The sequence below is a fragment of the Tamandua tetradactyla genome, chromosome 5 (genome assembly GCF_023851605.1).
Source record: "Tamandua tetradactyla isolate mTamTet1 chromosome 5, mTamTet1.pri, whole genome shotgun sequence".
NCBI classification, from domain to species: domain Eukaryota; kingdom Metazoa; phylum Chordata; class Mammalia; order Pilosa; family Myrmecophagidae; genus Tamandua; species Tamandua tetradactyla.
The window spans coordinates 107,493,566-107,506,760 of record NC_135331.1 but is presented as its reverse complement, the minus strand read 5'-3'; the positions used below and the strand labels follow the sequence as shown (position 1 = coordinate 107,506,760).

The 13,195-nt window shown below is 34.5% G+C and overlaps 1 protein-coding gene across 4 annotated transcripts in view; it reads left to right on the top strand.

Moving 5' to 3' along the window:
- Window positions 1-13,195, top strand: part of MMUT (methylmalonyl-CoA mutase) — a 38,134-nt gene that overhangs the window by 6,613 nt on the left and 18,326 nt on the right. For all 4 annotated transcript variants that reach the window (XM_077162019.1, XM_077162021.1, XM_077162020.1 and 1 more), the window contains 5 exons: window positions 2,239-2,396; window positions 4,327-4,498; window positions 9,401-9,649; window positions 10,386-10,497; window positions 11,596-11,711. In XM_077162019.1, the coding sequence (XP_077018134.1) occupies window positions 2,239-2,396; window positions 4,327-4,498; window positions 9,401-9,649; window positions 10,386-10,497; window positions 11,596-11,711 (807 nt within the window). The remainder of the gene's footprint in view (window positions 1-2,238; window positions 2,397-4,326; window positions 4,499-9,400; window positions 9,650-10,385; window positions 10,498-11,595; window positions 11,712-13,195) is intronic.

Here is a 13,195-nt window from a genome sequence, read left to right as displayed (position 1 = left end):
TAGATACAAAGCATTATATATTAAGTGGCTTAAATGAATCATTTCACATAATTCTACAACTATTCCATGAGGAAGGTACTATTATCTCTATTTCATGGTTTAGGAAGCCAAGCAATAGTAATGTTAAGTAGCTTACCTATGGGACATAGCTAGCTCTGATTCCAGTGCTCAGCTTCGTAACCATCACATTGAGTTCTGTTAACTTAGTTGTAATTATTTTGATGTTTGGTTAACTTTTTTTTTTTTAACTTTTTTTATGGCATAGCATAACATATATACAAAGCAAAGAAATACAGAAGCCATAGTTTTCAAAGCACTTTTCAGCAAGTGATTACAGAACAGATCTCATATCTGATTCCCTCATATTTTTTCTTCTAGCTGCTCCATAATATAGGAGGCTAGAGGGCTTAAATATTTTTTTATCATCATAATTGACTTTTTCCTTTTTTGTGTGCAAAATAACATATACAAAAAAGCTATGAATTTCAAAACACAGCACCACAATTAGTTGTAGACATATTTCAGAGTTTGACATGAGTTACAATTCCACAATTTTAGGTTTTACTTCTATGCTTTAAAATTGGACACTAAAAGAGATATCAATTTAATGATTCAGCATTCATATTTTTTTATTTTTATTAATAAAACCAATCAAATACAATATGAACATTTTTTTAAATCACATAGTTGTATATTCATCATCATGACCATTTCTTAGAACGTTTGTATCAATTCAGAAAAAGAAATAAAAAGAAAACAAAAAAATTCACACATACCATACCCCTTACCCTTCCCTTTCATTGATTACTAGCATTTCAATCTACTAAATTTATTTTAACATTTGTTCCCCCTATTATTTGTTTATTTTTAATCCATATGTTTTACTCATCTGTTGATAAGGTAGATAAAAGGAGCATCGGACACAAGGTTGTCACAATCACAGTCACATTGTGAAAGCTTATTCATTATACAGTCATCTTCAAGAAACATGGGCTAATGGAACATAGCTCTGCATTTTCAGGCAGTTCCCTCCAGCCTCTCCATTACGTCTTAACTAAACAGGTGATATCTATTTAATGCATCAGGATAACCTCTTGACTCTGCTTGAAATCTCTCAGCCATTGACACTTTATTTTGTCTCATTTACTCTTTCCCCTTTTGGTTGAGAAGGCTTTCTCAATCCCTTGATGCTGAGTTCCAGCTCGTTCTAGGATTTCTGTCCCATGTTGCCAGGAAGGTCCACACCCCTGGGAGTCATGTCCCACATAGAGAGGGGGAGGGCAGTGAGTTTTCTTGTCATGTTGGCTGAGAGAGAGAGGCCACATCTGAGCAACAGAAGAGGTTCTCTTGGGGGTGACTCTTAGGCCTAATTTTAAGTAGACTTAGTCTATCCTCTGCAGGGTTGAGTTTCCTATGAACAAACCCCAAGGTTGGAGGCTTGGCCTATTGCTTTGGTTGTCCCCACTGCTTGTGAGAATATCAAAAGTGGGGAAGTTTTTTAAATCCTATCTTCATTTTTTAAATCCTATATTCTCTGTATGACTCTACCATCATCTTTGCATCTTTGATGTTTCCATCCCTCTCTGTAGTGATGTTTGGGCTTTGGCCATTCTAAGTTTTTTATTTATTTATTTATTTTGTTTATTAAACATGCTAACATACAAACACAAGATATTTGGTTAACTCTTGGAAAGAATTATGACTCTCCACAAAAGTGAAGTCCTTTTTTTTTTTTTTTTTTCTTGGGCAGGCACTGGGACGCGAACCCAGGTCCCCAACTCTCCAACATGTCAGGCAAGAACTCTACCTGCTGAGTCACTGTGGCCCACACTGATCCTTGGTTTTTAAACCATGCATTTTCCTCTGTTTTTGTACATGCAACATTTATCTTTAGCAATGAAACCAAAGATAAGAGGTCATGATAATGAGATCAAAGTCATTGGTTTGGAATTAAAGATGTCTTTGTTCAGTTCTCAGGCCAGACTACACTCCTAACTTCAGCCAGCTAATTTCAGAGTTAACACTTTCAGTCCTAAAGGATGATTATTGCAAATTCTTTTCCACTAGAAAAACAAAAACAGGTACAATCTTGTTGGTGGGTCACTGAATGGCCATTTAAATTGGAATGTAAACTACTTAGCATTTCTGAGTTGAACATTTAAAAATAATATTTGATTTTAGAAATGGTTTTAATAGAACCTTTTAATATTCTTACTCACTTTTTTTTTTTATATATAGCACATGCCAAAGTTTAATTCCATTTCAATTAGTGGGTACCATATGCAGGAAGCAGGGGCTGATGCCATTCTAGAACTGGCCTATACTATAGCAGATGGATTGGAATACTGTAGAACTGGACTTCAAGCTGGCCTGACAATTGACGAATTTGCGCCAAGGTAAGTATATTAAATCAGATGTTGTCTCAACATTAAGAAAATGAAATAGGGATGTTTTATGAATATAAATCTAAATATATTGATAAAATATATTGGTAAATGTAAATGATATACTAGATTCTTTTACTTTTAATCTGAGTGATAATGAGAAACTAAGTCAATGTAGAATTACATTTGGCCCTACTCCTTGATGAATTAGAGAAATCTTGTCTTCAGCTATTCAGAGAACACGACTTGCACATTTTTTACAAATTATATTAAAATGCAAATATAATGTTTAAGACAGATTTAATTTTCTTTACTTTTTTTCCCCTTTAGTATGGAACTTGTCCATTATGTTTTATTATTATTTTTTATTTCAGTTACACCTCTTTAATGACAGTGTTTTGGAATGCACAATGCTATTAAAAACATTTTGCTTTAAAACAGCTTATTAGTAAAGTTGCATGAAAAATATGGAAAAAGTTAAATGAGGTTTATAAAATGTTTAGATTTGGGGCCAAAAATCAATTAATGGGGGCGCGCCATGGCAGCTCAGAGTTCTCTCCTGCCATGCCAGAGACCCAGGTTCAATTCCCGGTGCCTGCCCATGGAAAAAAAATCAATTAATGGTTAAATCAAAATTGGCAATCATTTATGCTTCTGTTCTGGGCTAAGCACAAGCCTATACTGGGAATACAGCATGAAAAACATGTCCTCTACCCTCAGAGAGTTCGTAGACTAGTGAATGCCAGGGATTGTTGCACACATATTAAGATAGTGGTTCACAAAGTATGGTCCAGGGACTCCTTGGGGTCCCTTGGATTCTTGGTGGGGTTTGTGAGGTCGAAACTATTTTCACTATTATATTAAGACATTATTTGCCTTTTTCACTCTCATTCTGTCAAAGATGTATGCAACACAAACTATATGATGCATGATATTGCAATATGTTGAATTCAGCGGTAGATATGAGGGTCCAGCTGTCTTCTCTTAAACCAAACATTAAAGAGATTTGCAAAAATGTAAAAAAGTGCCTCTTTTCTTCCCATTTTTTTAGAAAATATAATTGTTTTTCATAGAGCATGTTTCTTATACTAGCATGTAGTGGTTTTTTTGTGATTTTTTTAGATGAACTAATAATATATTGATAGATATAATCTATATAAATAAAAGTTCTTTGGGGTCTTCAGTAATTTTGAAAAAGAGGTCATGAGTCCTAAATGTTAGAAAACCTCTGTTTTAAGAATTTCTCCCAAGTGTATATCAAGGATTTTTGTTAAGATTCAGTTTTTATACTTTAAGATTCAACTTGTTTTATGTGAGGAATCAGAACCTTAATGCCCGTAGAGACAGGCGAGTGACCTAAACATGTTAGTCAGCTATAAGATATAAGGTAAAAGAAATAGTGGGACCAGGTACAAAATGGATAAATATATGCCTAGACTAAATGCACTGTCATTCTCAAAAAAAACTTCCTTGATTTCCAAACGAAGCAAGTTTGTGGTGTTTATTTTCTTCATGGGTGACTCTGTCTTAGATATTGGGTCTTACTAAACTATATTTTACAAAGTGAATCATTTTTTTTTTTTTAACATGGTCAGGCACCGGGAATCGAACCCAGGTCCTCGGGCATAGCAGGCAAGCATTCTTACCTGCTGAGCCACCGTGGCCCACCCTCATTTTTTAATTACAGAAACAAGAGTAGTTCCTAAAGAAAACCAATTGCAAAGTCAATAATTCTTAGCAGAGGCAAATAATCACAGCTATTTCTTCTGCATGCATAAAATTATACTTTCATTTGTTGAGTTTAAAGTTGAAGTAGATGTGTATTGATTTTAATTCAAATTAAGTTGTTTGAAATTAAAATCTGGGTATTGATTTTCTTGTGATAACCATTTGTTTCATTTTCCAGTTTATATCAAATTTTGGACTTATGTTAATATTTTAGGTTGTCTTTCTTCTGGGGAATTGGGATGAATTTTTATATGGAAATAGCAAAGATGAGAGCTGGGAGAAGACTCTGGGCTCATTTAGTAGAGCAAATGTTTCAGCCTAAAAGCTCTAAATCTCTTCTTCTGAGAGCACATTGTCAGACATCAGGATGGTCACTTACTGAACAGGTAGGTATGTAATTTGAAGTAGAGAATTTTAGTAAAGTAATTTTTTTCTGAGAAGCATGGTAGTCAGAAGATAGATTTAAGAATTTAAGAATGTCTTCAAATATTTGAAAATCATATGCAACTTAAGCATAATGCATATTTATATTATTGTATTTACATATCCTATAATAACATCAGAATTTAAAAAGAAAAACATTTTTCCACAATTTTATTTGTAGCTATCATTTTACTTATTTATGATCTCTCCCAATTTTTCTCAAAATATAAACATCATTTCTCATAGTTGTAAGCATGGGAAAATTTTATATTTTGTTTTTTCAAATAAAATATCACTTTTTTCATTTTGCTACGTAACTTTCATCATTTCCGGGTTTTTTGTAGGATATGGTATCAGATTAATGTAATAATTTAATTATTTTCCTTTATCAGACTTTTATTAAGCATTTACTGTGCTAGGTACTTTAAATATGGAATTTCAGTTAGGTTTTATCTGAATATTTGGCTTTAAATAAGAGAACTCCCAAGTAGATTTGACAAATAAGAGCCGATTATTATGCTTTTTTTAAAATCATTTAATATAAATTTGAGATAGGTTGATTCTGGCATTGTTTCAATGATATACTGATATCAACTGAAGTCACTGCTCTGCTTTTCACATTGGTTACAAGATAGATACCACAGCTGCTGCCATCAGGTTCAAAGCAGGAAGATGGGGGGAGATGTGACACCAGCTGTACCTTTTCATTTTACCAGAAAAAGTAAAGGTTTCTCAGAGCTCCCATTTCATTAGATGGCCACCTTAACTACCAGGGAGACTGGGAAAGTGAGTACCTCAGTGAAAGCTAGGCACATTGCCACTCCAAATGTAATCAGTGTTCTGTTAGGAAGGAAATGGGAGAAATGAGTATTGGGTAGTATATTTTTTGCAAATAAATTTGATATACATGTATCCAGAAATCTAACACTTTAGCTATTATAACATATCTTATTATAATTTAGAGATTTTTATTTGTAGAACAAATTAGTTAAAAGTAATTAAAACTTTGAAGTGATTCATGAGATAGGTTTGTCTTAATGTAATTATATTAATAATCACTAACATTTGGGAAATTTACAAGTATTATACTCATTATCGTATGTGATTCTCATGACTAACGTAAAGTTAATCTGTTTGTGTATTACTGTTCTCCGTGTCTAAAGGAAAGGAGCAAGTCAGAATACTTTGCTTGCCTAAAGTCATGTAGATGTGCTCTAGATTATAATATGTTTTGTTTGTTTGTTGTTTCTTAATTTTTAATTTTGAAATACTTTCAAACCTACAGAACAGTTATAAAGATAATATAAACTACATACAGAGAACTCCAGCACACCCCTACTGCACAGATGCTCTAATCCATCAAGCTTAACATTTTGCCACATTTGCCATATCATTCTGTCTATCCATCTGTCTGTCTATTTATCAATCCATTTTCTGAACACTTGAGTGGAGGTTATATATATTATGTTTCTTGAACACTTAATATTGCCATATACATTTCCTCAGAACAAAAATACTTATGTAACCACCTTAAGTGCAGTTATCAAGTTCAAAAAATTTAACATTGATATAAAGCTTGCAGTCTATATGTCTTTTTTTCATGTTCCCAGTAAAATCCTTTTGAGCCTTTTCTCCTTCTTGTTAGATTCTATCCAGGACCATACATTGCTTTTATATTCTATAGAATGCATAAGAATAACCTCCAGGAAAACCTCCTGACTCTGTTTGAAATCAGCAACTGAAACTTTATTTTTCTTCTTTTTTTTGGCATGGGAATCGAACTTGGGTTTCCAGCTTGCAGGTGAGAATTCTTGCCACTGAGCCATCGTTGCACCACCCCTGAAACTTTATTTTGTCTCATTTCTTTCTTCCCCCTTTTGGCCAAGAAGGCTTTATCATTCCCGTGATGCTAGGTCTCAGCTCATCCGAGGAATTCTGTTTCATATTGCTAGTGAGATTTACACCCCTGGGAGTCATGTTCCACATAGAGGAGAGGGCAGTGAGTTCACCTGCCGAGTGGTCTGCCTCATTACTGAAAGACAGTTTTTCCTGATGTAGAATTCTTGGTTGGAAATATTTTTCTTTTACTATATAAATGTGCCTTGTCCCTTCCTTCTTTCCTCCATAGTTTCCAGTGAGAAATCAACGCTTATTTTTAGGAAGTCTCCCTTGCATGCGACATGTTGCTTCTTTCTGTGGCTTGCAGAATTCTCTCTTTAACTTTGGAATTCAGTACTGTGATTATAATATGCTGTAGCCTGAGTCTAGTTGTGCTTATTCTTCATAAGAGTTGGGAAATTTTCAGTGATAATTTCTTCCATTAGTTTTTCTCCTCCTTTTCCCTTCTCTTCTCCTTCTGGGACACCCAAAGCACATTTATTTGTGCACTTCATATTATCATTCAATTCCCTGAGTCCCTGCTCATATTTTTCCATTTTTTTCCCTATAGTCTCTGTTTCTTGTCGGATTTCAGATGTTTCGTCCTCCAGTTCACTAATCCTAACCTCTGTCTCTTGAAATCTACCATTGTAGGTTTCCATTGTTTTTTTCATCTCTTCTACTGTGCCTTTCATTCCCATAAATTCTGTGATTTGTTTTTTCAGACTTTTGATTTCTTCTTTTTGTTCATTCCTTGCCTTCTTCATATCCTCCCTCAATTCGTTGACTTGGTTTTTGATGAGGTTTTCCATGTCTGTTCATATATTCTGAATTAATTGTTTCAGCTCTTGTATCTCATTTGAACTATTGGTTTCTTCCTTTGACTGGGCCATATCTTCAGTTTTCCTGGTGTGATTTATTATTTTTTGCTGGTGTCTAGACATTTAATTATCTTAATTAGTTTATTCTGGAGATTGCTTTCACTTCTCTTACCTAGGTTTTTCTTGCTGGATGACTTTGTTGTCTATCTGTTCTTTGACCTTCAGTTCAGCTTTTTCTGGACCTCTAGCTTAGGTTTTGTTTAACAGAGGAGAATTTTTCAGTTCTTGTTTTCTTGTTTCTTGCCCTGCTTGTATGGTGCCTTTTCCCTCCCCACCCTTAGGAGGGCCTTTGTAGGTATTATAGACTCTAGCCGGGTTTTCCTGGACTAAACTGGTCTCCTATCAGGGGGAAGGAGTCACCTGCGTCAGTTTTCCCTGAGGGTGAGACCCAGCAGGTTAAAAGACTTTACTGTGAAGTCTCTGGGCTGTGTTTTTCTTATCCTGCCCAGTATGTGGTGCTTGTCTGCCTGCAGGTCCCACCAGCAAAAGATGTTGTAGCACCTTTAATTTTGGAAGACCCTCCCTGCTGGGGGCATGGGGGAGATAGAGGAGAGAGTGTAGGCTGGTTTTAATGGCTTCAAATTGCCAAGCCCTGGGGTCTGAATTCCTTGAGGGAGGGATTCCACCTGAGTTGGGCTTCACCCCTCCCCTGGGAGAGAGCCCTGAAGGCAGTCCATTTCTGCCTATGCCTGGGGCAGTTGCAGCCCTAGAAGTCCTGCTGCTGAATGCAGAGACAGCCAAGCCTCCATAGAAACACAACCACAAAAACCTCTGTTTCCTCCCCTATCCTCTTTTTCCATTAGCCCAATGAGCGACCTCCGCCTTGACCAGGTTCACCTGAGCTGGGGACCTATTTTTAGTAGTCAGAATTTGTTCATTAATGCCACAATTGGTGTTTGGTTGGACTTAGCCACTGCTGCTGTTAAAGTCTCTTTCCTTTCCCCTCTGGGAAGCCACCTGTGGGGGAGGGGCACTGGCCTCCACAGCTTGGGGAACTCACGGTTCTGGGGAGGCTCGCAGCCAGTCCACTGGTTCAGATTGGGGTATGCTGTGTGTCTGGTCACTGACGTGGCTCCGGGAGCTGTTCTGTACTGTTTCTGGTTATTTAGTAGTTGTTCTGGAGGACAAACTAAAATGTGCACATTGCTAAGCTGCCATCTTGGCCCTCATTACTTGTGCTTATTCTATTTGGAGTTTATTGAGCATCTTGGATGTATATCTTCATATCTTCCATTAAATTTGGGAAGTTTTCAGCCATTATTTCTTTGAATATTCACTTTGCTCCTTTCTCTCTGTCTTTTCCTTCTGGGACTCTCACAGTGGGTATTTTAGTTTCCTTGATGGTGTTCCACAGATTCCTCAGGCTCTGTTTGCTTCTTCATTCTTTCTGCTTCTCAGACTAGATGATTCAGTTGTCTTAACCTCAAGGTCATTGATTCTACAAGCTCCAATCTTTTGTTGAATTGCTCAAGGGAATTTTACATTTCTGTTCCTGTGATCTTTAGCTGTTTGTTTCGTTTTCATAATTTTTCAACTCTCTTGATAGTCTCTTTGTCATGGGCTACCATTCCACCATCTCAGGTTTTTCCTTCTAACTGCTCCAGAACACTGGAGGCTAGAAGGAATATATATACATTTTTTATCATCACAATCAACTTTTTTTGTGAAGAATAACATATACAAAAAAAAGTAATAAATTTCAAAGCACATCACAACAATTAGTGGTAGAACAGATTTCAGAGTTTGGTGTGGTTACAGTTCCACAAGTTTAGGTTTTTACTTCTCGCTGCTTCTAAGATACTGGAGACTGAAAGAAATATCCATATAATGATTCAGCAATCATACTCATTGTTAAACCGTACCTTCTCTGCATGACTCCACCATCACCTGATTATTGCCCACTCTGAGGCATTATTTTAGTGCCTTCACACAGACTAGATCCTTAGTCTGACTCATTCACAAATATGTGTTTAGTTTAGTTTATATTCTGAAACCTGATGTGGACATTGATTAAAGAAGTATACTATAATCACTGCTTAATCATACAGTCTTTTATAGTTATAACATAATGTGTTTCCTCATTTTGTTTTTTAATAAATATGTTAGGATCCGTACAATAATATTATTCGTACTGCAATAGAAGCAATGGCAGCAGTATTTGGAGGGACTCAGTCTTTGCACACAAATTCTTTTGATGAAGCGTTGGGTTTGCCGACTGTGAAAAGTGCCCGAATTGCCAGAAACACCCAAATCATCATTCAGGAAGAATCTGGTATTCCCAAAGTGGCTGATCCATGGGGAGGTTCATATATGATGGAATCTCTCACAAATGATGTGTATGATGCTGCCTTGAAGGTCAGTTTTTCCTCCTTGAAACATTTTTTTTTTTAGTTTTTATTTTTTGAAACTTTGCTTTTAAGACATGCAAAAATATAAAATATTTGAAAAAAAGGGAATATACATTTGTTAAGTCCTGGCTTCTATGTATAATTCCACCATCACCTTTGATCTTTCCATACCTCTCTTTGGGGTTGTTTGGGCTATGGCAATTCTAAATTTTTGATATTGAAAGGGTCTGTCACTAATATGTGGTAGGGAGAGGCTGGGCTAGATTTCAGGACTTATCTGGACCAGGGACCCATCTGGAGGTTATAGGTTTCTGGAAAGTTCCTCTAGTGGAATCCTATATTGCCCTAGGTATTCTTTAGGATTGGCTGGAATGGTCCTGGTTGGGGATTGGCAGATTATGATAGGTAGCAAGGCCTACCTGAAGCTAGTGTAAGAGCAACCTCCAGAGTAGCCTTTCGACTCTATTTGAACTTTGTCACTGATACTTTATTAATTACACTTCTTTTCCCCCTTTTGGTCAGAATGGAATTGGTAATCCCTGATGTCTTTTTAATTTCTATATATACATTTTCTAATTAATGTTCTTGATGTTACTTTATTTTCATAGGGAGCATTAATTTTACTACTAAAATAATCTATGCTTTATTAATATTATTAATTATGTAATTCTCAGCAATTTTATATAGTTTGTATAAATTATTAATACTTTTTAAATAGTTTTATAATCTATATTTCTTACTAGCTTATTAATGAAATTGAAGAAATGGGTGGAATGGCCAAAGCTGTAGCTGAGGGAATACCTAAACTTCGAATTGAAGAATGTGCTGCCCGAAGGCAAGCTAGAATAGATTCTGGTAAGATAAAGCGAAAAAGTTTATATTATATATATACATGATATATAAATTTATATATCTATATTTTATGTATATTATGTGAAACTGATACTTAGCAAAGTTAGTGATTTCTGTATGAAGTTAATATACATATTTTATATGTATAAAATAAATAAGTATAACATAAAAAACATTGAACTAATGGAAAAATGAGACGTACGAAATTTCTCTCATTGGTATATAAATATGTGGGTTTGTGTTTTTCCATGCATGTGTCCATGTATATGAGCAAGCATGTATACACATTGTGTATATGTGCATGTATGTGGGGTAGTATCTCCAATATTTTGAAATTGACAATATTGATGGTCATTATGCTCTACATTAGAGTTATTATTCATTCCTTCAGTCAATCAGTTAATCCATTTCTTTTGGCTACAGTGTTTGAGGCATTGTGCTAGGTTCAGGTATTCATTCATGCCCACAGTTTTTACATTCTAGTAAGGGTGATAGAAAATGAAGAAATAACAATTAAGTGAACAAAATAATTACAAATTGTGGTAAGTGCTATGAAGGAAATAAGAAGAAGTATAGCTTGGGGAAGGGTTAGTGGTATTTCTTTAGATAGAGTAATAAACTATAAGTTTGAAGCAAAGTATATTCCTTATAACATTCAGGAATTATCTGTATGTTTTATCACTGATTTTAAAAAGTGTTTTTTTTATTTGAAAGAAATTGACTGTAAGAGAACTCAAGAACATAAATTAGGACAGTGAGTATTAATTCTATACCTTATAAGACCTAGATTTAGCTTCTATTATTGTCTTTATTTCGAACTGTTGAAATAGAGTTTACCAGAAACTGGGAAAATGTATAGTTTAGGAGGCTAATAAAAGTATCCTGATAAACAGATTCTGATAGATATTTTTCCTTTTCCCTTACACCCACCCCTTCCCAGATTGAGATTTGCTGATCTATACTGAATTTTCATTATGAAAGTTAAAAAAATTTTTGTAAATATTAAACTTGTAAGAGAGGTGCATGATATTCATTATATTACTGTTAGGCAATTATTTGTGAATATAATCTAAATATTATTTTCATCTGGGAAATTAACAGGGTCTGAAACAATTGTTGGAGTAAATAAGTACCAGTTAGAAAAAGAAGAATCTTTGGATGTTCTGGCAATTGATAATACTTCAGTGCGTAACAAGCAGATTGAAAAACTCAAGAAGGTATTACGAACTATAGTTGTTTTGTATGTTCTCTGTGTCTTAGACCCTGGATAAACCCTTGCGTGATCCTCTTTAATCCCTCAATAACCACACGATGTAGATATTATTTCCCATCATTTTAAAGATAAGGAAACTAAAGATAAGAGAGATTGAGAAATTTACCCAAGGTAAATAACTGGACAGCCAGTACCCAAATCTAGGTCTTTCAACATTGAAATCTCTTATTTTTAACCTTGATGTCTTCCTCCATGAAACTTATAGTTATTGTTAAAATCCATACTACAATAACAATACACTTCATATTTTACAAATTAGAGCTAAGTTTAGATGATTACATAACTCAAAGTGGAAAAAAAAAAAAGAAGAAAAAGTTCAGAGTTAGTATTTGAATCCTGGACTTCTTACTGTAATTTATATCAGTTAGAATACAGTTTCTGATACTATTATAAAAGAATCTGTTTGCTTTCTGATTTTTTTTAATTCAAAATATATTTGGTAGTGCTTTAGTAACTACACTTTGTAATGAAATTTATTTTTGTTGAAACTAGAGAACTATTTCCTTTTTATTTCCATATCCAAAGTATATAAAACACTAAAATATTAGATAAGACATTTTAATTCCTATATATTTCTGTTGCATTAGGCTACCTTGTTCTAATTTCTAGCTTTTGTAATTACTGCTATTCCAAGGCAGGAAACTTGAATTCCCTTATTGACTTTTCTTCTTCATTTTCCATGTGTTTGTTCAAAGTATGACATTTTCTCCCCTCAGATCAAATGTTCTTTAAGAATCTGAGTGACTTTGTTCAGTAGGATGGAATGCATAACTAGGATCTACGAGTTTTTTCCATTAGAATTAATGGCCAGATGTTTAATGGCATAATTTCTTCTTTCATCCTTATTCAAATCAGGAGATATTGACTCATTACATTTTTGTCCTTTTTTCTGGCCTATTTAGGGTGTCGCATTTATTTTCAGTGATTACAAAAGAATATTTTTTATATTTGGAAACTTGACTTGAGGCTCTTACTTTAGGTCCTTTAGCTCTATGCCCTCATAAGCCTTAGGGATTCTGCTTACAGTCAATAATGTAAACCTTAATTTGAGCAAGAGAGAGAAATATAATAATGTTAACATAGAAACAGTAATAGTTAATATTTATGGAGCACACACTATTCAAAATGCTTTTCTTGAATCGCTTTTGTGTATTATTTTATTTAAGAGGTAATGTTTTTATACCCATTAATAGATGAGGGAAGTGATGATTGGAGAGACTCAATTAGTTGTTCAGTGTTACACCGTAAGTGGGAGAGCTACCATTTAAATGCAAGTTTCCTTGAGTCTAGTGTCAGATTAGCAAAAATTGAGAGCCCACTGTAATTTTTCCCAAAATTGAATTTAGAATCTCTTCTTAGTTCTATTATCAAATCAGCTTTTCTGGTATAAAAATTAACTTTCACTGTAGATAAAACCAGAAGTGTTTT